Raw genomic sequence first — 24,189 nt, 5'->3', positions numbered from 1 at the left:
GGGGTGTTGGTGGCCCGTCTGCGTGATTTGTACTTTTCCTTTTGGGGTGGATCAGGATGTCCTTGCCAGATGGTCAAAAGAGGCTATCCAGTTTTCCTGGTGCACTTTTCTCGTGCTTGAAATTTGAATTAGCTTTTCCCTAGCCCGAATGCCCAGGTGTTCATCTGTGTTCCATGCTCGATCATCCTGGGCTTCTGCGAAGCCGATCCATATCTGAAGGGCTGAAGTGCTCCTGACCTCGTGTCCTCGAGACAGAAAGCAAGGAGCTTTCCATTAGCAAGAGTCATAGGAGAGCGACCATATTAGCGGCAGTGCAAAGACACCATCTCAGTGGCCGTACTGCATCACATGAGAGACAAGAGGAGTTCGGAGGGAGGATAGTGGGAGGGATATTTGAAGCACTTGAGAAGCACCATTTATCTATTTTGCCTTGGATCTCTGTTGGTGCTGGAGCTCTGCTTTCTTGTGGTGGACGCTTCACTCAGCTGCAATCTCTACCTTACCTGCCTCTCCCTCTGCCTCTCCCTCTGCCTCTCCCTCTCCCTCTGCCTCTGCCTCTCCCTCTGCCTCTCCCTCTGCCTCTCCCTCTCCCTCTGCCTCTCCCTCTCCCTCTGCCTCTCCCTCTGCCTCTGCCTCTCCCTCTCCCTCTGCCTCTGCCTCTCCCTCTGCCTCTCCCTCTCCCTCTGCCTCTCCCTCTGCTTCTCCCTCTGCCTCTCCCTCTGCCTCTCCCTCTGCCTCTCCCTCTCCCTCTGCCTCTCCCTCTGCCTCTCCCTCTCCCTCTCCCTCTGCCTCTCCCTCTGCCTCTCCCTCTGCCTCTGCCTCTCCCTCTCCCTCTGCCTCTTCCTCTCCCTCTCCCTCTGCCTCTCCCTCTGCCTCTCCCTCTCCCTCTCCCTCTCCCTCTGCCTCTCCCTCTCCCTCTCCCTCTGCCTCTCCCTCTGCCTCTCCCTCTGCCTCTCCCTCTGCCTCTGCCTCTCCCTCTCCCTCTGCCTCTCCCTCTGCCTCTCCCTCTGCCTCTCCCTCTGCCTCTGCCTCTCCCTCTGCCTCTGCCTCTATATGCATGTCTATGCATGTATGGTACCTGGCTGCCTCTGCTGCTCTGTTCTGCTCCAGTCTTGAACTGTTGTCTCGTAAACATTTGAGCTTTAGCAATCCTTGCCTGGTTTTTAAGTGTGTGTATCTGTGTGCATGGGTGATTGATTGACTTGGCCCATATCATGGGTAGGTTTTCTTTTTAAGACAAGGGTTTATTTATTTAATTTCATCATTAATCGTCTGTCTTTCTCCTGCTGTTCTGTGCGTTTTTGTGTTGACTGATTCGATGTTTTACTTATCCTCCGACTCGTTATTAGTAGTCGCGGCAGCGCCACAACCGTGCCAATATGTATCAGCCAAGGTCGTAATGACAAAATTAATCAATTGTATTTATCCAGGCTCCTGACAAGCTGAGGCACGTCCTGGGCCTGGAATCGACGTCTGTCGTGAAGCTTCAAACGTGTCCTGTTCCAGCTGCAAATGTATCTGCCATCTCCCTGCAACCTCTTGAGCATCTGGTAACCCCTGGGAATTTTCAATTGTGATTAACTTTATTTGCTTTTCTGTGTTAAGCTTATTTGAATTACCCATATCAAATGATTCGTATAAGGGTTGATAAACTTTGAGCTTGAGAAACAAAGTACAGTCACCTATTTGTTGAAATTTCAATCACAGCATGATTTTCAAACCTGTCATTAAAAAAAACAATTCGGCCAACCACATATTTGTCAACATAACTAAAATGAATTTTTACAGGGATGGAATAAAAAAATTAATGTAAGAAGCATTCAAATTTATTGCATTACAAATGTTTTGTCCGAGTGACGTCTTTATGTCGATTAGGCTCAAAATGTATTTTCCAACACTCAATATTTTTCCTTGTTAGATAAAGTTAGATCATTTAGTTTTTAGATCACCTGAGATAAGGGATAGTGCTAAATCAATCCTCAAAATCAAGGCCAAGAGTTCTCCAAGTGTTTTTTTGTTTTTTTCGTATATCCATAGTCGAGGCTCGTGGAAGAGCTAGTACTAGTACACTGAACAGATCAGGATGCAACATGACAAAAGCAACAGCAGAGATAGGGGCAAAACACCAACAACACAGCTGCAGGCCAAGACAGAGGGGGGCAGACAAACATTGGGTGTGGGGAGGAATGGGGGTGGACAAGATGGTACAGAAGGAAACTCTCAGGAGTTAAAAATGGAAATTTGGAAAGAGGAGTGATTGGGGTGAAGTACAGGGGATTGGGGAGGGTGGGGGGGGGGGGTGGTTTTCACAAGGGGAAAAATTTTAATGGTCTTGGATTGGGGACTATTTGAGATGGTGGTGAACAGTAGTCTTGAAGACCTGGAGGGAAGAATAAGATTGATGGTAGACCGTGTGTGCCTTGCAGAAACCTGGGGGTGGAGAGTACAAAGCAAATAATGAGCAGAGGTGCAAGGGGGAAGAGGAGGTAGAAGACAGAGAAACCACCGACCTGTCTGCGATGGTGAAGTAATTGGCCTATCGGCTCAGCTTCATCGTAGGAGTTGCCAGTAAACTTAAAGGCCTTCTTAGCAAGATGTGAGGCAGGGGACCCAGAGGGCAGAACAGTATTCCATCAAGCTGTGGATGAAAGCCTTGTAGGTGGATAGAAGTTCAGTTGTGCCAAGTAAGGACTTTGTATGATGGAGGATGTCCAGTCAGTTGCTGGTTTTGGAGGCCAAGGTTTTAAATGTGGTTTGCGCAAGAAGGATCATGGCTGGTAGTGAGACCAAGGAGTTTGAATGACTAAACATCTGTCTGTCTGTCTGAAAGATTAGGGATATCACGGTGACGAGTGGAGTCGTCAGCAAATAGATAAAGAGGATTTTCTGGAGAGTCACAGAGATCATTGATGAAGATCAGGAATAGGACTGGTCCCCGAACACTGCCTTGGGGCATTCCAGCCTTGACAGGGAGAGGAGATGAAAGGATTCCGTTGGGTGCCATATGTTGGCTACGAGGTTAAAGGATGTCAGTAAGCCATGTGCAGGGTTGGCCTTGGATGCCATAGGAGTTTGTGGAGCAAGGCAGGATGCCAGACTGTAGGCAGGATGCCAGACTGTATCAAAAGCATGAGATATGTGAAGAGAGATGGCCCAGATCCCATGTCTGACATTGAGGGCCTCCACAATTGTTGGGTGAGTACATGCAGCATATCCAAGGTAGAGTGGAGTGACCTGGTCTGAATCCAAATTGGTGATCTGAGATAAGGTTTTTTGAAAAAAGGAAGCATTTCATATAAACTGCGATGATGGATTCCATTACTTTGCTGATGACTGGAAGTAAGCTGATAAGTAGGCTATGTGGTTAAGGGGATATATTTTTGCACTTTTTTATGTGATGCGTGATGTTGGTGGATTTCCAAGATGGAAGATGACCTAGCGCAAATGATAGGGTGAAAAGGTGCCGAGAGAGGATGTGAAAGAGCAGCAGATCAGGTTTTTAGGACACATGTGCTGATGCCGTCCGGTCCAGTTGCAGAGTCAGAGTCGAGAGTTGAAAGAACCGCCTCCACCTTCTCAGGTGTAAAAGACACATAATCTAGGAGCAGTTGAGTACGACAGGGAAGGATGGCTCCCAAGAGTGAGGGATTTGGGATACAATATTGAGGCATTCAGTCTTCTCATGAGCAGAGTCGGCTGTGGAGCCATTTGAAGAAAGGGAAGGGATAGAATGGGAGCATACTTCAGAGACAGACTTAACAAGGCACTATCAGGTTTTAGAGGAGGGAGACGAGTTTGAAAGTTCATTCTTGAGGCTTGACAGATATTGCTTTCCGGCTCTCCAGATAACTTGCCAGGGATGGCACTCACTTTTGAGGCAACTTGAGGCAACTTGCCAGGCATGGCATGAGGGGCACACACTTTTTGCGGACATTTGGAAAACACTTTTGTATTGCCTTTGATCTGTCTGACTTGCCTTCCAGGAAGAGAAAGCAAGTTGTTTCAGAGCAACTGTCTCACCACAAAATTCATTGTACTATGGGCATGAAGAAGAGTAGGACCATTGAAGTCGAGATGGGATGAATCTGTGCATGAGGGAAGTTGGTCATCACCAAGTCCAGAAGGGAGGATTTGCCATTGGGAGGTATAACATAAGTACAAAGGCAGTGAGAAATTGAGTTATTGATGTAAAGTGTGACCCTGTCGCTGGGACATTGTTGATGCCTATCAAATTGGAGGAGGCAATAACCGGGGAGAGACACTAAGGAGTCAGGGATGTCCTGTGGGAGGAAGGATTCTGTTAAACAGATGATGTCAGGTTTATCAGCAGTGGCCTAGATTGAGAGATCTGTCAGGTTAGAGAGGAGACCCAGGATGTTTGAGGTTCACAGAGTTAGAGATGGGGGGAGGGAGGGGGAGAGGAGGTGGCATTGGGATGGTGCAGAATGGGGGGAGGATTTGGGTAGTGGGGTGAGGTGGAGGGTTTGAGTGTGTGGGATGCGGGGGAGTGGTGGAATGTGTGGAGTGTGGGTGATGGTTTGAGTATGTTGGGTGTGGGGGAAGATTTCAGTGTGTGGGGGAGGGAGGGGCAGGGGAAGGTTTATGTGTTTGAGGTGCAGGTGAGGGGTGTAGTGTGGGTGGTGGTTTGTGTGTGTGTGGTGCGGGAGAGGGTGTGTGTGTGTGTGTGTGTGTGTGTGTGTGTGTTTTGCGAGAGAGGGTTTTTGTGTGTGTGGTGCGGGAGAGGGTTTGTGTGTGTGTGTGTGGTTGGCGGTTTGTGTGTGTGTGTGGTGCTGGAGAGGGTGTGTGTGTGTGTGTGTGTGTGTGTGTGTGTGTGTGTGTGTGTGTGTGTGTGTGTGTTTTGCGAGAGAGGGTTTTTGTGTGTGTGGTGCGGGAGAGGGTTTGTGTGTGTGTGTGTGGTTGGCGGTTTGTGTGTGTGTGTGGTGCTGGAGAGGGTGTGTGTGTGTGTGTGTGTGTGTGTGTGTGTGTGTGTGTGTGTGTGTGTGTGTGTGTGTGTGTGTGTGTGTGTGTGTGTGTGTGGTGCGGGAGAGGGTTTGTGTGTGTGTGTGTGTGTGGAGTGCGAGTGGGGGTTTGTGTGTGTGGTGTGGGAGAGGGTTTGTGTGTGTGTGGTGTGGGAGAGGGTGTGTGTGTGTGTGTGTGGTGCGGGAGAGGGTTTGTGTGTGGGGTGTGTGTGTTGTGTGGGTGCAGCTTTGTGTATGTGGGGTGCGGTTGAGGCTTTGTGTGTGTGGGGTAAGGGTTTGAGGGTTTGAGGGTGTGGGTTGGCCAGAGAAAGTTTGGGTGCGGGGGATGATTGGAGAGTAAGTACCAAACATAACCAAATAAATTGATGATGCAATAAACAAATCAAAGTTGTATTTGCATTAATTGAGTTTTGCATTCACTTGAAATTGGGATGTGCCTCATGTGGAATAGCAAAATGCTGTATTTTTCCTTACTAGGGCATGCCCGTACTATATCTATATCTAAAATTATATCCCCCCCCTCTATTTACATGAAATGGTTTGGTCCAAAGCGAACGGCTTGCGAGTACGGTGACAATCCCCCCCCCCCCCCCCCCCCCTCTATTTGCATGAAATGGTTAGGGCATGCCCGTACTATATATATGCCCGTACTATATATCTATCTAAAATTATATCCCCCCCCTCTATTTACATGAAATGGTTTGGTCCATTCGCAACGCCAAAGCGAACGGCGAACGGCTTGCGAGTACAGTGACAATCCCCCCCCTCTATTTACATGAATGGTTTGGTCCATTCGCAACGACCACAGAACCCCCCCCCTCTATTTACATGAAATGGTTCGGTCCAAAGCGAACGGCTTCCGGAGTTTGGTAAAGAAATCGCCATCGCGTACACAAACGCGCAGGAAAGCGAATGAATCGCAAATTCGTTTTTATTAGTTTTAAAACATCGTTTAACGCCAACATAGCGCCAACATAGTTTGCAAACGTGAAATAAATGAATACGCTCTCAAATGTGCCATCCGAGGCAGAGTGTGTCCGCCACGTTCGGCACACGCGCTAGTTCGCTGCTCTCTGATTGGTTGAATCGTTTTTTGGACATCGCTCGGTAAGTAATTGTCCGATTAATATGAAACCTTGAAAAGGCACATCCTCGGGTCCCCAGCAATATACCTGGCAAGTTAAAAGTATATCGGACCCGTGGTTGTCGAGAAACAGCGGTCACAGACAAACACACAGACAGACACACACACACACAGAGATTACTGGAATTATAGATAGATGAGGGACAATAAACAGTGTATCTATAGAGACAAGGATATTCTCATAACAACACTTGCACATGCAAATGAAGAAAAACATAGAGTTGGAGAGCATTATTGTTCTACCAAAGAAGACAGATGAGTGTAGATGAGCAGGTGGTATGGACTTGGAAATATGGACGAGCATAATATTTGCAGGTACAGGTGAAGTCCTGTGCTGTTGGAGAGGAATAAACATGATAATTTATGAATAAAGGATTTTCAAAATAACCTAAGAATGCTAAATGAGGCCTTTTGCACATGCTCTGTGTGTGTGTGTGTGTGTGTGTGTGTGTGTGTGTGTGTGTGTGTGTGTGTGTGTGTGTGTGTGTGTGTGTGTGTTTACACTGATTTGGTTTGGCTTACCAGGCACTTTTGACCAGCCGTTAGAAACAAGAAATCTGTGGTTTTCATCGTCTTTTAAACATAATTTTCAGCATTTAGATTTTAGACGAAAGAGTGGTAATTTCAAAAAGTTAACGACAATTGTTCTGTTGCTGAATGTAAATCGGATTCATGGAAATACAGGAATACGAGAAATATCCATGGAAGAGAGGAGTTGGGTTCGTACCATTACCTGTTAATACAATTAGCTAGAGGCGGCTGTGGTTATAACACACATACACACAAACACCAACGGAAGCTTCTCCTTTCACCAATAGATGCAAAAAGCGAGTATAATTTATCTTGTGTCCCTGGAACCAAACAACAAATATATATTTATTATTTATAACGACCCTCACCACCCACACAATGCTCACTCCCACCCCCTCCTTCCTCCGAAACATGATTAATTGTAAATATCATCATTTTAAACTTTCCCTGTGTATCGACAAGCCCCAGATATGACCTTCTCGTCAGTGTTAAGAAGCACAAAGGTTTGGTTCGAAGGCACATCTACAAACCTTTGGGCTTTTCACGGCCCACATGGTTGGGGTTTTTTGCAGTATGGAATACAAGATATCAACTTTTTTTGACGGGTTTATGAGAAAGTTGTCCAAATCTTTTGTTGTGCATAAGCACACCCCTTTCTCGCAGGCCTGTATGCTTCCAAGTATTTTTGAGTTATTTGAAAGCTTTGTGAGCCGTTTCATGCTAACACTCTTATCTGGAATGTTCAATAACGTCCAAGCCACCCGATGGACCTTATTACTAGGGGTTTATTTGCATGCGTGTCGAGCAATGTGGGGTGGATTACGTCATTTTGACAGTTGCGTATTTAATATCACATTTGGTTGTATTAGTCATTAATTGCGTTATTTTTAGTCTGGTGGTAGTTTACCAGGACCAACTCAAAAGTCAGTGCAATATTTGTCAAATCGGAATCGATGTTAGAAGTTACTGAAACAAATGGCTTGCTCAATTCAGGTCATCAGCACTGGTATTTTAGTATATGGTACATGTAATCGAATACAAAAAATGATCATTTTACCATATTAATCAACCTCACATGTTGCAGGAAGTGGAACTTTCGCATGCTGATGTAAAAGATGCCTTTTTATCATGGCTGACAGAATGCCACATTCCTTCATGTGGCATTCCTGTGGGAAGAAGAACTGCAATTATTTTCCCTGTTTCAGGTAGGGAATTTCAGCACGTGGTCACGTTTTTGTGCAGTTATTGCTTTTGTGGACATGATATTCCTCGTTTGTATCACATTGCTCATATTGATCCCAAAATCTGTTCACCTCTCAGGTCACTCAGAATCAAAGGTTTCTCTGCATGGCTTTTGGTAAAATGGAATGATGCCATAAATTGAGGTTATTATGCTAATATGGGCTTACCACCGGCCGTCAGCGAGGAAATACTCCCGCCCATGCCGCAGCGTAATTGATGGATTGCGCCGAGCGAGCGAACTGCGGCACGGGCCGTTAACAATGACTAAACCCGATTGCGAAGCTCATTTAGCCTGGTGTTGGCTTAGCAGTTAGGGTGCCGGCTTGGGATCCTAGGATCCTGGGTTCGAATCCCGGTCGATCGCTAAATTAACACCAGGGGGGTTGACTCAGCCTGTCATCCTTCCGAGGTCGGCAAATTGAGTACCAGCTTGCTGGGATGAATGATCACGGTGTGTACCCCGGTTTAGAATAGGTACACCGTATCCCTGCGCATTGTAAGAGGCGACTAAGGGTTGGTGCCAGGAAGGGCATCCGGCCATAAAAACATTGCCTCAAACAGGGAACCATGATTGTCATGGGGCCCGCAAGGCTAACCCCCGCTCTAGCGGGGAAAAGGGCCTTAAAACGATCATTCATTCATTCATTCATGGTGACCATTCCCTTACATTTCAGTCACTTGGACTTCCATACCAAACATCTATGTAAAAGGACACGTGACCTGATGAATTTTTTATTTAGCCATTTCTACTGCATATCATTATGGTGTTGTTCATGATAGATCAAAGCCCAGGTAATGAAAAATTCTCCTTTAAAGGCTCCTTTCTTGTTCATGATAATGTGATTTCTGGGAAATACAATTATATATACAGTCGGACCCCACTATTCCTGGTTACGCTATTCGCGGAATCCGCGTATTCGCGGTTGATAAAATGCGGCATGTTTCTCTATTCGTGGAAAAATGTCCTGTGAATTCGTGGGTTTTTTTCTATTCGCAGCTGTGTTCCGCAAAATCGCTGTTTTCTTTTTCCCTATTCGCGGCCATGTTCCGAGAATTTGCGGTTTTTCAGGGGTGCAAATCAATTTCACGAGCCGCTAGCTTGACATATTTATAAAACCCATCTTTCATCAGCCATGCATAGAGCAGCTGGACGTACGCAAAAAAACATCTTCTATGAGCCGTGAGCATGACCTGCTTATACCGTACATTCACTGTGTGTGCTTTGCGTTTCTGTGGCTTTCGCGGGAGCGAATTTTAGCCACACTATGAGCGAGTTTCGTGGGATATCCCACCAGATGTGTAAACAAGTCAACTCCGTGAATTGTAGAATGCAAACGCTTCATTAAATCGATTACAGTTTGCAATTTACGGTAAAGCATCATCAGAGATGTTACACAATTAAAACGCTTCTGGGGATGTTACATCAGCGACTAAAACATGTCATCCTCCGCGAATTTATAAATGCAAATGTTTCATTAAGACTATTATTGAAATTACCAGATAGGCTCAATACGGCACCTGGTACCTGGTATTGTCATTTTTTTTTTGCTTCACGGTACGGTATAGTTAAGCTGGTTAAGCACTTTTAATAAACTGTAAGCGCATTCCTTCAATAAATTGGAAACGGTACCTGGTGTTGTGTTTTTTTTTTAATTTGTAAGCATTTTTTAAAATGAAACTGTAATCATGTGCATTTGCGGTCAAAAACATTTTAAACTTAAAAAAATCTCCTCTATGAATCAGGAACTGCCAGGAACCTATAACGTATCCCCCTTTTCTGCATTGAAACAATGCTGAGGCATACATTCACGGGATTTTCATCAACCTTCACGGATTTTCATCGACATTCGCGGGTTTTGTCTCGCCATTTCCGGGACTTTTAATCGACCATTGCGGATTATCGTTGACATTCTCGTGTTTGCCTCACCATTCGCAGATTTTGCCTCGCCATTCGTAGTTTGTTCCTCTCTATTCGCGGATTTTCGCGACTTGGGAACCTATCCCCCTTTTACCATTGAAACAATGCTCCCCTATTCGCGGGTTTCGCTATTCGTGGATTTTCCAGGAACGTATCCTCCACGAATAGCGGGGTCCGACTGTACTTGCTGTCTTAAGTGTCCTAAAGTGAGACTATCACTTTGTTTGTATGCATTTTGGTTGTGTTATCAAGGCAGGTATTTTGGTCCTACTCTTTGAAGCATACCTTTGCTTTCTTACTTTCGCTGCCTTTCAAATAATGAGTTGATGTCCTGGAAATGGAAATCTGGGAGTTTGTTTTGGTCTCCCAACTTTCTGATTCATGGTCTCTCATTGAGGTTTTCACTGAAGTCTTCAAAATGAGCATCTTTCCAGCAGCGGCCCTCCCTTACATGAACAGGGATGTTATTTTATATTTTTGTTGAAATATTCTTCCAAGCAAGATTGATGCTTATGGAGAAGTGAGGTGACGACAGGTTGTAAAGGCAATGAACTGTCCGTGGTGCAATGGGGTTGACAGTTAGACACAATAAGTAAGGAAATGAACGGAGAGAAGGAAATGCAGTAAGCTAGATCAATAAGTGCATTAATAATGCACTTATTGATCAGTGTTACATCAACTCAATATGCAATTGTTTCACATGCTTAACATTACCTTGCATTGCATCATTTCCAAGTGATCATCTTAAATTAATAGAAATCTCCATTTTAGTGACAAAAAACATGAAGATTTGACACAGTGTCATGGATGCCAGATTCCATTGAGAGCAGCACATTTACTGTGTGATTGAGGAAATCGGAGAGCCAGGTAGGAAGGTGGCCTTGTATGCCACAGGCAGCATGCTTGGCAAGCAGAGTAGGATCTCTTGTTCGAGATTTAAGGCCTCTGACCATTACTAGGAGGGAAGTGGCAGATATACGGCACCAATGGCACGGTACAAATCTTCATGTTTTGTGTTAATAAAACTATAACCATGCCAATTATATTCTATTTGCATTGCTTGGTGTATGAATGTGTCTTGTAATGCTGCTAATTTTATCCATGTTGTCTGTGCAATCAAAATTTTATCACCACATTGTCATTTTTTTCTCCTTCTATAGATCGACCCGTGATGTTTTTGCTGAGCGTGACCAAGGTTCAGGGATCAGGAAGCAAGGAAGAGGGCCAGTGGCTAATGATGTCACCATTTCTTGATGCTGCAAATATCGAGGTTTAATGGATAATCACTGATTTCATCAATACATGATTTATCAAAATATTTGTTACAATGCGATATCACTTCAGGACATTTAGCCACTCCTCCATTAAATTGTGTTGTTTTGTTCACTTGGAACAAAACGTTATTGTGTTTAAGTTTGATGCATCATTTGGTTTGAAGCTGTGATGAATATTTGTACATTCACAGGTGGATTTGCACCAAGCTGACGTTGGTGGAGGAACACTGGAAAATTCAGAGCAAATGCTCCCTTTCACTCGACTCTATTGCCTTGGGTGCGTTTTACTCCTGAATCTTGTGGATCTAACAATTTGACTTGATCTGTGCATATGTATACATCTGTGCATATGTAGGAGCACAAAAATATCACACTCGCTCCATCACCCATAATCATGATTCCGAGATATAACTCCTACATTAAACTGTTGTCATAATGGTGTAATGATTGGGTTATTTTAATTTTTTTATCAACATATTTGTGGAGTGAGGTGGGATTTCTGACTATATAAAGACGGTTGCTGTTTATGTGAAAGCAGAAGTTTACCTGTGCCTCACTGCTGCATTCATCTTTGCCCATGCAGTGGATTGGGTGATGTGGGTCATTCGTGCTGGCAGTTCATTGCTGATGGCTTAAGATCCAGTCATCTGTTTAATCGACTATCAATGGGTCTGCCTCTTGGAGCTCTTCTAATCACTGGACAGAGGGTAGGAAGATGTGTATTGCCGATGTGTTTCTCCTCTGCCGGTATCTAGCTATAATGGAGCTGATGCGTTTACTCCGCACACCGAGGATGCTCATCTTCTCGATCTTTGACATGATGTTGCCTTGAGGGCTTAACTTCAGACAAAGCTCAGTCCAGCGGATCGCCAAAGTCGACACTGAAAGAACTTTTGCCGCCTTGAATAGTTGGTTGTTTGTTTTGATGTTTATTGCTGAACGATATACCATTTCAATTACATCTTGGAGAATATGCATTACATATTGTTGCGGATCCGGGTTTCGGGGTTTACCATGATTACCTTGGTCTACCAAGATATTTTCTATTCTGACTTAATGTTTCAATACATATTGCATTGAATTTCCCAGGACAATGCCCAGGTACTTCAGTTAGTAAGTATATATAATACTATGCACATGGTGCAAGCTCTGGCTTGCAATAATTTCATTTGTTGTAACTTTATTCCTTTAATTCCTGCACTTAAGTACGGGTGTGTGCTGCAGGGCACAGGTAAGACCTCTCTGGCTGGAGCTCTTTGCAAAGAGGCTGCAGAGAGGCTTGGAGCCTATGTACACCTGGTGGAGTGCAAGACTTTGAAAGGTATGGGGTGCTGACCTGAGTTGAATGTTTGTTAAACTTGCTTCATAAGAAAACGATTATTAAATTCCTTGTCAGAAAAAAGCAACTTATTTGGAGGATTGACACAAAGAAGCAAAGCTATCTTAATTTATATTATGCAAATATTTGTCTGAGAAAATCCTATCCCAAGAGGAAACTAGAACCGCACGCAGTAGAGCACATACCTCCGCCAGGCTGAACAGTTTACGTTTTGTGTTCCACTGATAGGCCGGATCTGCATCCAGATCATTCGTCCTTGTCACACACCAAAATAGAATCAGCTTGTGCATGTCACCTACCCAACTCATCCACCAAGTTTTGTCATAATCAGTCCACGACTTTAAGATTTTGTGCCATATGTCGTTTTTGACCCTATCTCTCAATCGTTAAGAATCATTTTTTAAATTATAGTATCTGGATCCGAATCTGGATCATCACCAAAATCTAACCAATTTGTTCTTCTCACACCACCAACCTCTCCACCAAATTCCATCCAAATCCGTCCATAACTTTTTAAGATGTTCTGCTCACAGAGAAACAGACAAACAGACAGACAGACAGACAGACAGGGGTGAAAACATAACCTTGAGGTATGCACACTCGCTTCTGAGCCCTCTAATCTGAAGTAGAATCTGGGCCCAGCTACAAACTATCATCCTGGTGACTTGCAGGCAGGGCGAGGCATTAATGTGTGTGCCGTTCCTCTGCATGCACTAGAAAGGCGTTAAATTGGGCGACCCGTCTGCTAGCCTTAGTTGGTGGATGTTAAAGATCCCACGGTGCCCTTCATGAAGAGTAGGCAAGCTATCTCTGGCACCATGTCCAAACTCCAAATTCCTGCCATAGCCTACAGAGGGTGTTGCAACAACGTCACAGCCGTTATGTTACCAATGATGCACTTGCAGCCATGTGTTGCATGTGAAAGAAGAAGAAGATATCTGTAGCTCAATGATTATACTGACATAACTTGAGGTGCTGCATCAGTAAAGCAAATAATTATTGCCATTTGGATGATTTTTTATTTGCCTTGGTATTAGTTGCGAAACTCAGTCACCAACCAAATGCTGAAGATATGAGGTTAAATCAGGTCACATGCCTGTATCAATATATCTGTTCACCAGCTTTGAGAGGAAGTTGACAGCCAGATATCTAAACTTTGTTTGTTACAAATTAATGAACAGAAACCTTTTTGTCTTCTTGCTTGAATTTGGGAGATCTCTGTAGGTTTAAAGGCAAGATGCCAAAATAATTAACATCAGTTAAGTAAATGAAGGATGTCATTAATAGAGGGTTATTCAGTTGATAATTTCAATAACTCGTGGGCAAACTTGAAAATGGGACTATTTCTTGAATAAATGAACTTGATACATTAAACCTAAAAACTTTTTTGCTCAAGGTTCAAGCTTCATGTAAGAGCAACCCAGGTCGAAAATCCCATATAAACCAATAGAGACCAGTAGGACATTTTTATGCGTCTCCATTGGAAATCACAGTTTCTATTGTTTTCTACAGGAACCACTAGAGTTTCCAGTAGAAACCTAACCAGATTCAGTTGAAACCAATATAAACCAATAGATGCAACTGGTCTGAAAACCCATAGAACCACCTTCAGAGGCCATTTTTCCCCGCAGAGCAGGGGTTGGCCTTTTTCGGGCACTGTGGTCCCATTTTTGAAGCAATGTTTTATGGCCGGATGCCCTTCCTGCCGCCAACCCTGTTAGTCGCCTCTTGCGACGCACAGGGAATCACCAGTGAACTGGTACTCAATTTGCCGACCTCGGAAGGATGACAGGCTGAGTCAACCCCCCTGGCGTTAATTCAGCGATCGACCGGGATTCAAACCCAGGATCCTAGGATCCCAAGCCGGCACCCTAACCGCTAAGCCAACACCAGGCTTGGTCTGAAAACCCATAGACAAACCAAAATACTTTAATTCTATTTTGTTATAAGCATACACAAAACAAACATTTCCATATAGAATTGAGTTATAGCCATGTTTGTTCCATGTTCTCTCAGATGGCAGAGCACTAGTACAGTTCACCAGCAGACCTGGGTTAAATTCCCAGTCTGGGCATATAATTTTCCCACATATATCAATTGTTTTTTTTCAATCCTGTTCATTTATATTGTTACAGACGTGGCTTAGATGTTAGTTTACCGAGCGGTTTTGGTATGACCACGTCTGCACAAGTTACCGATTATACTCGACGTTGACGAAGCCGCGCCACGCTGGCTCAATAAGAAAAAGAAGACACCCGGCTGGGTTATAAAATGACGACACCAGGGATACGGTTCTCAAGACCTCCGGAGGAGATTATATTCGTTACGGAAGGTCAGATTACAGGGGCGAGAGGTACAACATAGAAAGACAAGCACTTAGACACAATCTTATATTATTCCCCAACAGACGACAGGCAAACGGGACAACGGCTGACTCACACGGGGGTTGATGGAAAGGACAGGCGGGTAGCGATGGCTCCAGGTGCACCTGTGCTCAAAGGTTAGAATCGACCCGGTCCGGTCCAGAGATGCGGGAGGTTTCACAGCGCTCGGAGGGGACGTTCTTTCACAGGCGGGCCTTTCTCTCTCAGCGCTCGCAGGTCCTTCTTTCTCCAGCTCGGGGCGCATCTGTCGTCACATCCGGCGCGGGGCCGCGTATATCCGGCGGGGAGTGACACGCCCTCGGCTCGTTAGCGCCGCCCCAGATGGAATCGGCACGTTGCTTCTCATTGGGTGCGTGCGGGGGGGTTTACCAGGCTCCGCCCTTGACGAGGAGCTGACAAGGAGCCCCTTCGTGGTAACCCCGTGGAGCGCGTGGTCAATGGCGCTAATCGAGCCGGTGTGAGGACGCATCCTCCCCCGCTCCGCCGCCATCTCCTCTGTTGTTGTTGTAATTGTTGGGGAAGAAGATGGAAGGAGGTATGGGAAAGGTCCTAAACTCACTACTGATGCCATATAATCACATTCTGGTGCAACGAAGAGTCATAATTAATGGAGACGAGGCCTTAACTGACATAGACTAAGAATAACTAGGAAGATGTCCGAAAGTTGTCTACGTGTGGTGCGGTGGACCTGGGCACGACATTTAATGGGGGAATAAGGGGAAGGTCGGCTCTACTGATTGTTATTTACATGCAATGGGACTAGGGAATGGGGGATTGGGGAAAGTTGGGGAGTATTGGAGAAAATAGGGGAATATTTACAAGCGGATATGGAGGCCAAATTCCATATTCGCAACATTGCACCCTTCTCTACCCTCGGGGCGTCCCGACCCGATAAATTGTTACCTACTTTAGTGTGGCACGCAATGTAGTTCCCTCTACTATTAACTCTACCCTGAGTGCGACAGTTTTACAGATATTCACAAATGAGTAAATATGTCCCCCTGCGACGTTGCACCCTTCTCCTCACAGAAACACACCCACAGGATAACCGAATCCGGAAAGAATTCTCAAACTAAACATACAGCCGGTAGGGAGCATTATTTACAAGATTACGCTGATATCTACACTACGATCCAGGACCTGTTTTTGGAGGAACACATGCAGATGTTATGCATAGAGAGAGCACGCTTGCCAGCATCGATACACCAACCCACGAGTGCTCTGTGGCCGACGGCCTTTAATAACGTGCAGAGCACCCCTTTCCCAGCATCAAAAGCACCACCCCACCACCAATCGGTGCAGTCACCATTGTTCATTGGAATAAAAATAAATTCGACAACCCCTAACCCTGCAGGTGTCTCTTGCTCTTCTTGTGGTGCACTTGGTGTTAACTAAAAGTGGTTCACCTGTATGGCATAGGTGCCACGTTGACCCATAGGTCCATCCCCGGGTGGTGCTTGGCCGCAAACGAACTGCGGTCCATTGTGGGTGGCCACAAACATTGCGGTCCATATGGTGTATCGATCCAGGCAGCCAACAGCGAAAGTGCAGGCCCACAACTGCGTAGCCAGCACCTCTCTCTCCTCTCTCTCTACCCCAAAGCCAGATCCTCGGAGGTGGGAGACAAAAGAAGCAGACAAGTGAGTAAGGTGGTAAGGGCGCAAAAGTGCACGCAATGTAAGGTGATGCACACTGGGGGCACATGGGAACCAGGTGAGACAGGTACGTTCCTATCGTACGCCCCCCCCCCCCCCCACCAGGTAACCTACATGGCCCCTCCCTTACCCCTTACTGTATCCACAAAACACAACACTACCCATAAACATCTACTTTACAAATCAACAAACATCCCTACTGTCTTCCCCGTTCCTCCCATAAACCAAATTCGTCTTCTCTCCCTCCTAACCAATCAAATTTGCCATCTTCAACTTTCATCAAAATTTGCCATCTCCAACTCAACATCATAATTTGCCATCACCAATTCATCATCAGTCCCTCCTAAGGAGGGAGAGATGGAATCACCCCAATGTCTCATCCACGTCGTGATGCGTCTCACAAATCCACAGCAATCTCATTTCCTGCTACAAAACAAAGAAAACACAGGTGTGGAGTCATCATCATCACCACAGGTAAGTGGCTGCGTATGGTGCGACAGGTTCATCAATCCTAACTATTTCCTAAATGACTTTACAACTTTACACTACCCGGGGTCTTTCTCCGGCCAAACCATTGGCCCTCTTACACTATTGGGTTCTAAAAACCAATTCCCATTGGCCAGACTGTGGTGCTTTTCAATTTGGGGTCTCACTCCCCCGATTCATCTCCCGGTGCCCTCGCACAATTTCTGGGCTGTGGCGTGTACCTCTCCCAGTGGGTCTACCCACCTGCACACCTCCACCACTGCAGTTGCCTCCGAGCTTACCTGCTCCTTGCCCTAACCTAACTACCTGGGGAAGGCCCTCTGGCACTCTCCCCACTCGGTGCCCTCTCTGGCACTGGGCTACCCGGGTCCGTCCTCCGGATCCTCGGGCCCCATCCACAACTCTACCGGCTCCCAGAGCCCACCTGCGGCCTCACCTGGCCGACATCCTCACAGTGGTGGAGTGCCCAACCAACTACACGCACTAACAGGCTACACGCACAGCCATTTCCACAACACTAATGCACCCATTCACAACACCATTCTGCAACCGCACCACAAGTGCCAATATCCAACCACAATTTACCTGTACCCTCTACCTAACACTTACACTACTCGCCCCGGGTACTCGTGAAAGGGGGTCCACTCTTCCCCCATCCACACCTTCGCACCATGCACACCACTCCGTACCACTTACTCCAACTCTCTCCACACACCTGTACTTGCACACCTGTGCTCTCACACCTGGTGCCACCTGCACCCTTCTCTCCCCAAGCGCATTCGCGCTGATCCACAACACTCACTACTCATACACTGCTCCACACACCTGTCCAGTTGCACACCTGTGCAATCACACCTGTTCAATTCTCACACACACAGCATCATCTCAGCTAACTACTCCCTTCTGAAACTTGCGCTTCCCAGTCGTCCCTTTAAACTATTGCGCTCCCACGTCATTATCATCCATACTAATCTACCTGCGTCCCCACTACAGGTATCAGTCACTAACTAAACTTAACGTTACCTAATGTCATCTTCTAGATCCCTACACACAATATCCTAACCCACCCGGGCTAGTTTTCACTGCCATACACCCCATAAGCTATAGCTCCTTTGCCCCCACATGGGAAGGGTGGCAGGGATGCCAGCCTTACCCACCGGGCCCATCGCTCACTACCAATTTTGCACATCAAATTTCAACAAATCAAAAATTTGCCAATCACTACCCATCATCTGCCAATCACTACTGCCAATCCCTTGCCAATCATCAAATTTTGTTTTTCTCTAATTTTGGGTCCAATACACTAACCTCATCACCCAGTCTACTCACTACTGCCTCTCGGTGCGCCAATTCCTGTCCAAAGCCCGGCTTCGTAAAGCCAAGCAATGGATGCTGGTTGTTTTGTGCCAGCGGCTGGATGCGTCCGGCACTCGGTGCAGGGACGGGGGTTTACCCGTGCCGAGATCCCACACACCACCTCGGCGTGGAGCCATCCAATGTCCCGATCTCGACCTGCCGGCACGTCTCAACAAAAAGTGGTCGCCATGACGACCCTTTCTATCGGGCTGCCAGCTCCGCCTAGTGGAGCACGGACGCGGCCGTTCAAAGCGAGGCCCGGCACGCACCGAGGGCCCGCTTCGGCTAAAAGTCGACCTAACCTCTAACCTGTGTAACGTCGATGCTTCACCTGGACGCTTACACCCCGCAGCCCGTTCCTTGCTCACACATCCAGCTGTGCCCATGCTCCTCGTACCCTTCCTTACACACCCAGGTACACCCATTCCACTCACAGCCTTGGTCACACACCTGACCACCGAACACTTTGGCACACATTCGTTGCTCGCACACCTCACCAACACACCGCTTCGCGCCCCCTCCTCATTCACCTCCTCTGTGACAATCACAGGTGTGCCCTCATTCGCACACCCAACCACGTGCCTCACCACCAACTCCAGCGTGCATTCCCACTCACGCTCTACCATTCCAGGTGTGCATCCTTCCATCCCAGGTGTACATCCTCGCTCACCTGTCACAACTAACTCACGCTCCATGTCACTCTCACTACTTTCACCTCCATTCCTGACAGCGCACTCACCCTTACTCTTGACAGCGCACTCTTTCCTCATGCACTTGTCCGTCACACACCTTTCTCGCGCACACTCTCCCGTTACACCCTCTGTAACACTCACCACAGGTGGACACTCTTCCTTACTTCTGACAGCGCACTCTTTCCTCATGCACCTGTCCGTCACACACCTTTCTCGCGCACACTCTTGCGCACACTCTCCCGTCACACCCTCTGTAACACTCACCACCCCGCGCTTCCACGTGCTCCCTCGCACACGCGCTACGACCGACTCACTCTCGCCAGCACACTCACTCCTTGGCACGCACTTTTTCCTCACACACCCCTGAGTCGGACTTTCTTGCACACCTCCATTTTCGTACACCAGACCTGTCGCACACTTCACCAACGGCCTCTCACGAACACCCGGGTCTATCTCGACCCCCAAGCCTCTTAAATCACCTGGCGCATCATACGCACGACCATATTGGTCACCACTTACACCGGGTCCTCTTCCTCTTCGCTTCTCCTCCATCACCTGCGAATCCCTCATCCGGTTAACGAGCACATCACGATCCAAACACAGACTTTGGACCAATTCTTTTATCTCCTCTTTTATCTCTTTGTTATCCCCTCTCCGTCGCTTCTTAATTTCGCTCACCCCTTCTTCCACTTCTTCTAATTTGTGCCTCACCTCTTTTATTCCCCGGTACGTCTCCTCAAGCTCGTCCTCCAAGGCTACCTTGACCGTTTCCATGTGCGTCCTCACCTGCCGGTCCTTCGTCTCCATTACCTCTATCACCTCGTCCAACCTCGTTGTCAGTCCCTCACGTACTATCTGACATTCCCTCTTTGTCGCTATTAAGTCGTTTTTTATGTCGTTTTGTGTCGCTTTTAAACCTCCTAATACTGCAGTGTTCCTTTGAACCTGCTCCGTTAGTTCTTTTTGTCCCTCCGTCAGCTGTTCCACCTCCTGCGTCAGGACCTCTATGCCCCCTTGTAACTTTACAGTCCCCTTTCTCACCTCTTTCTCCATGCGCTCCTTACAGTGCCTCACCTCCTCGCGCACTCCTCCGACCTCCTCACTCACTCCTCTTCTGATCTCCTCTCCCATCACTTGCATCTCCTGCCCAGATGCCACCCTCATCTGCTCCATTTCCTCCCTGTGAGCATCCAGTTTGGTTTCTACCCCCATTCTGACCCCCTCTATCTGCTGCCCCATTTGGTTAACTTCCCTTTCCGCTTGGTCCCTCATGTCCCTCAATTTGCCTTCCATACTGTTTTCTAACCCCTCTAACCCATTTTTCACTCCCTCTATCTGATTCTCCTGGGCAGCCATTCTATTTTCTACCCTCATTAACCCATTTTTCACTTCTTTTATCCCGTTGTCTAACCCCTCAAAATTATTGTCTAACTTCCCAAATTTCTTGTCTAACTCCTCAAAATTATTGTCTAACCCCTCACTGGTACCCCTCGCTTCGTCCCTCATTACCCCCATTTGGTTTCCCATTACCCCCATTTGGCCCTCCAATCGCTCACCCTGAGCATCCATCCGGTTCCCCAACCGCTCACCCAATCGCTCAATTTGGCTCCCCATACTCATCTGTACAGCTGCCTGTAGCTGCGCAATGAGGGCCTGTATGTCAATCGGCTGCATGTTAAAGCCCGTTGATACAGCGGGCTCGGCTACCGCGCGCTCTTGCGAGGCGCCATTTTGCGTGCCTGCTACCCTCGCTGTTTCGCTCTCCTCATGTCCCTCATGTCCCTCAATTTGGTCCTGGACCGACCCTGCTTCACTCTCCCCTACCGGACCCCAGCCGTCTTGATCCGCCATGGCGCGACTTTCAAAATTCGAGTTTCGTAACACAAATTCGAAATTTCGCCGTTATAATTTCGTCGAGCGCAGTAACCGCGGGACCGCGCTCCGGATCGATTTGGTCGAGCGCCGTACGCGCTCCGGCTCGATTTTCCCTCCCAAAATTTGGGCCTAACTAATTTAGTCCCGGGTCCGAATCTCACTCCTCGACACCAATTGTTACTCTAATAGTACAATTGGTGTTCCAAAATTTGGGCTAAATAAATTTAGTCCCAGGTTCGAATCCCACTCCTGACACCAATTGTTACAGACGTGGCTTAGATGTTAGTTTACCGAGCGGTTTTGGTATGACCACGTCTGCACAAGTTACCGATTATACTCGACGTTGACGAAGCCGCGCCACGCTGGCTCAATAAGAAAAAGAAGACACCCGGCTGGGTTATAAAATGACGACACCAGGGATACGGTTCTCAAGACCTCCGGAGGAGATTATATTCGTTACGGAAGGTCAGATTACAGGGGCGAGAGGTACAACATAGAAAGACAAGCACTTAGACACAATCTTATATTATTCCCCAACAGACGACAGGCAAACGGGACAACGGCTGACTCACACGGGGGTTGATGGAAAGGACAGGCGGGTAGCGATGGCTCCAGGTGCACCTGTGCTCAAAGGTTAGAATCGACCCGGTCCGGTCCAGAGATGCGGGAGGTTTCACAGCGCTCGGAGGGGACGTTCTTTCACAGGCGGGCCTTTCTCTCTCAGCGCTCGCAGGTCCTTCTTTCTCCAGCTCGGGGCGCATCTGTCGTCACATCCGGCGCGGGGCCGCGTATATCCGGCGGGGAGTGACACGCCCTCGGCTCGTTAGCGCCGCCCCAGATGGAATCGGCACGTTGCTTCTCATTGGGTGCGTGCGGGGGGGTTTACCAGGCTCCGCCCTTGACGAGGAGCTGACAAGGAGCCCCTTCGTGGTAACCCCGTGGAGCGCGTGGTCAATGGCGCTAATCGAGCCGGTGTGAGGACGCATCCTCCCCCGCTCCGCCGCCATCTCCTCTGTTGTTGTTGTAATTGTTGGGGAAGAAGATGGAAGGAGGTATGGGAAAGGTCCTAAACTCACTACTGATGCCATATAATCACATTCTGGTGCAACGAAGAGTCATAATTAATGGAGACGAGGCCTTAACTGACATAGACTAAGAATAACTAGGAAGATGTCCGAAAGTTGTCTACGTGTGGTGCGGTGGACCTGGGCACGACATTTAATGGGGGAATAAGGGGAAGGTCGGCTCTACTGATTGTTATTTACATGCAATGGGACTAGGGAATGGGGGATTGGGGAAAGTTGGGGAGTATTGGAGAAAATAGGGGAATATTTACAAGCGGATATGGAGGCCAAATTCCATATTCGCAACAATATATTGGTATTCTATTGATCTCCGACTGGTCCCATTGACCTACTTTCCTTATTGAAACCAGGATATCGTAAGGGATTTTTATGGGATTTTCGACCTGGGAGGGTGACAGAGTGTGAAAAGGCCACATACTTGCAGTGGGATGGGACCACAGTTGGACACAACAAGGAAGAGAACAAAGGAGGAAAAAGGAAAAGAGGAGAGAGAGAGAGAGGAAGAGAAGGAACACAGTACCATGCAAGTATGAGGGTTGGGTTAGATAGCATTAATGGAGATGAAATATTACAGGTAGGTATTATGAAGAGTGACATGACATGGTGGTGCACCACTTGCTTAAAGTTCAGGAGGAAAGAATGCAATTTAACAATCTCCAGAAGGCAGTTCTACAAATTAACGAAAATATGATTAAAAGAGTGGAGCCGGGTGGAAAGCATGGATTCTGGAAGTTAAACCAGGAGACCACCGACCTGTCTGTGATGTAAGACCAACAGGCCTTGTGCTTCTGCCTAATAGCAGGAGGTGCCAATATGTCGAGAGCCTTAGATTCCACTGAATCGAGGAGAGACAGATGTGTGATGCCCTAGCTCATCGTGGTGAGCTGTACTCCATTGAGCTATGCACAAAGGCCTTGCAAGTTGTGAGAAGTTCTCATCTTTCAAGGAACGACTTGGAATGACAGAGGATTCGCATTCTGCACCTATCTTTGGAGGCCAGCTTTTCTATTGGTTGTGCTAGACGAGGTCATGGTTCAAGAGACTGAACCTCTTCCAGGGGCTGACCATGGCAATTGAGAGATTGGTTTGCTTGATGATTCTTCTGGTGCAACAGGGTGAGACGCTTTTAAGTGTTTATGATAAATAAATAAGTGTAAGAAATGCAACACTAAACCCAAGAGCGACTTTTTTTCGGTTATTTTGCCTCTTGTTGAACATTCTATCTCGCGAATGTCAAGCATTACCTCTCTGTGTTTAAATAGGCATAAGGATGGTGTTACCTTATTTTACTTTCTGAAAGCTGAGGACTTGCAGCAGTTATATGTAAAAAATATATAAATTATGCTTTTATGTGATACTTTGTTCTCTGCTGCATCTTCCATATTGTTATAAATGTTGGAATAGTGATATATATAGATTTGGGTAGATCTGCATAGGTAGGTGCTCCGATGATCATGGGTAGCAAGAACCACTTTGATGTACAGTAAGTCAGGGACCTGTCTCGCCCAAATGTCGGATTAAGGTGTATCTTCGTCCCCATTACGAGGAATGGGGCATGTTAAGTAGTTGTAGGGATTATGTTAATTCCCTTGTACGTCGTTCCCTCTGTGATCATTCCTTTGTCCCGTATGGCAACGCACCATAGACATTAGTTAGGCCCATTAGTTGCACAACACACACTACTTAAATTCCCCTCCACCACAATAACAATAAAACTCACCGGAAGAGCAGGCAGGAAGCGCCCGCGGATTGCGCCAGCATGGTAATGGAACATCGAGCAAGCCAGGCAATAGACACCACCAATAGGGAGACGAGGCAGGATGAGGCTCGTGGTTGGTCAAGGTAGGGGCAAGAAGCTGGCCACTGATTGATAGAAGACACCACAGGACGAGGGCTGCCAATTGGCAGAGTGGGAGAGGACTGGTGATTGGCCAGGGGAGGGGCAAGAAGCTTCCCCTGGATTGGAGGAGAGCGCGAGGTGCTCGGCCAATGGTGGGGGACTGACGGGGGAGGAACATTCGGGTGGTCAAGAAGTGATGCGCTGAATAAAGGAGAAGGGCCAGTGACTCAGTGACGTCAGACGACGAGCGACAAAACGAACCACGAGCCAACATTTTCTTCTTCTCGTTCTGGATGCCATAGCGGATGGTCATGGACTGACATTTTCTCTCCCATTTTCTTCTCCTCGTTTTTGGATCCCTTCATGCCCGGACCTCCCCCCTCTGCTGC

The 24,189-nt window shown here is 47.1% G+C and overlaps 1 protein-coding gene across 3 annotated transcripts in view; it reads left to right on the top strand.

Moving 5' to 3' along the window:
• PEX1 (peroxisomal biogenesis factor 1) overlaps nt 1-24,189 on the top strand; it is an 80,307-nt gene that overhangs the window by 23,370 nt on the left and 32,748 nt on the right. For all 3 annotated transcript variants that reach the window (XM_068127068.2, XM_068127076.2, XM_068127084.2), the window contains exons 6-11: nt 1,431-1,550; nt 7,739-7,859; nt 10,975-11,084; nt 11,280-11,365; nt 11,672-11,795; nt 12,313-12,409. In XM_068127068.2, coding sequence (XP_067983169.2) covers nt 1,431-1,550; nt 7,739-7,859; nt 10,975-11,084; nt 11,280-11,365; nt 11,672-11,795; nt 12,313-12,409 — 658 coding nt within the window. The remainder of the gene's footprint in view (nt 1-1,430; nt 1,551-7,738; nt 7,860-10,974; nt 11,085-11,279; nt 11,366-11,671; nt 11,796-12,312; nt 12,410-24,189) is intronic.

Source organism: Myxine glutinosa, chromosome 1, assembly GCF_964187855.1.
Source record: "Myxine glutinosa chromosome 1, kmMyxGlut1.1, whole genome shotgun sequence".
Classification (NCBI taxonomy): Eukaryota; Metazoa; Chordata; class Myxini; order Myxiniformes; family Myxinidae; genus Myxine; species Myxine glutinosa.
This window is presented reverse-complemented; position numbering and strand designations above follow the sequence as displayed.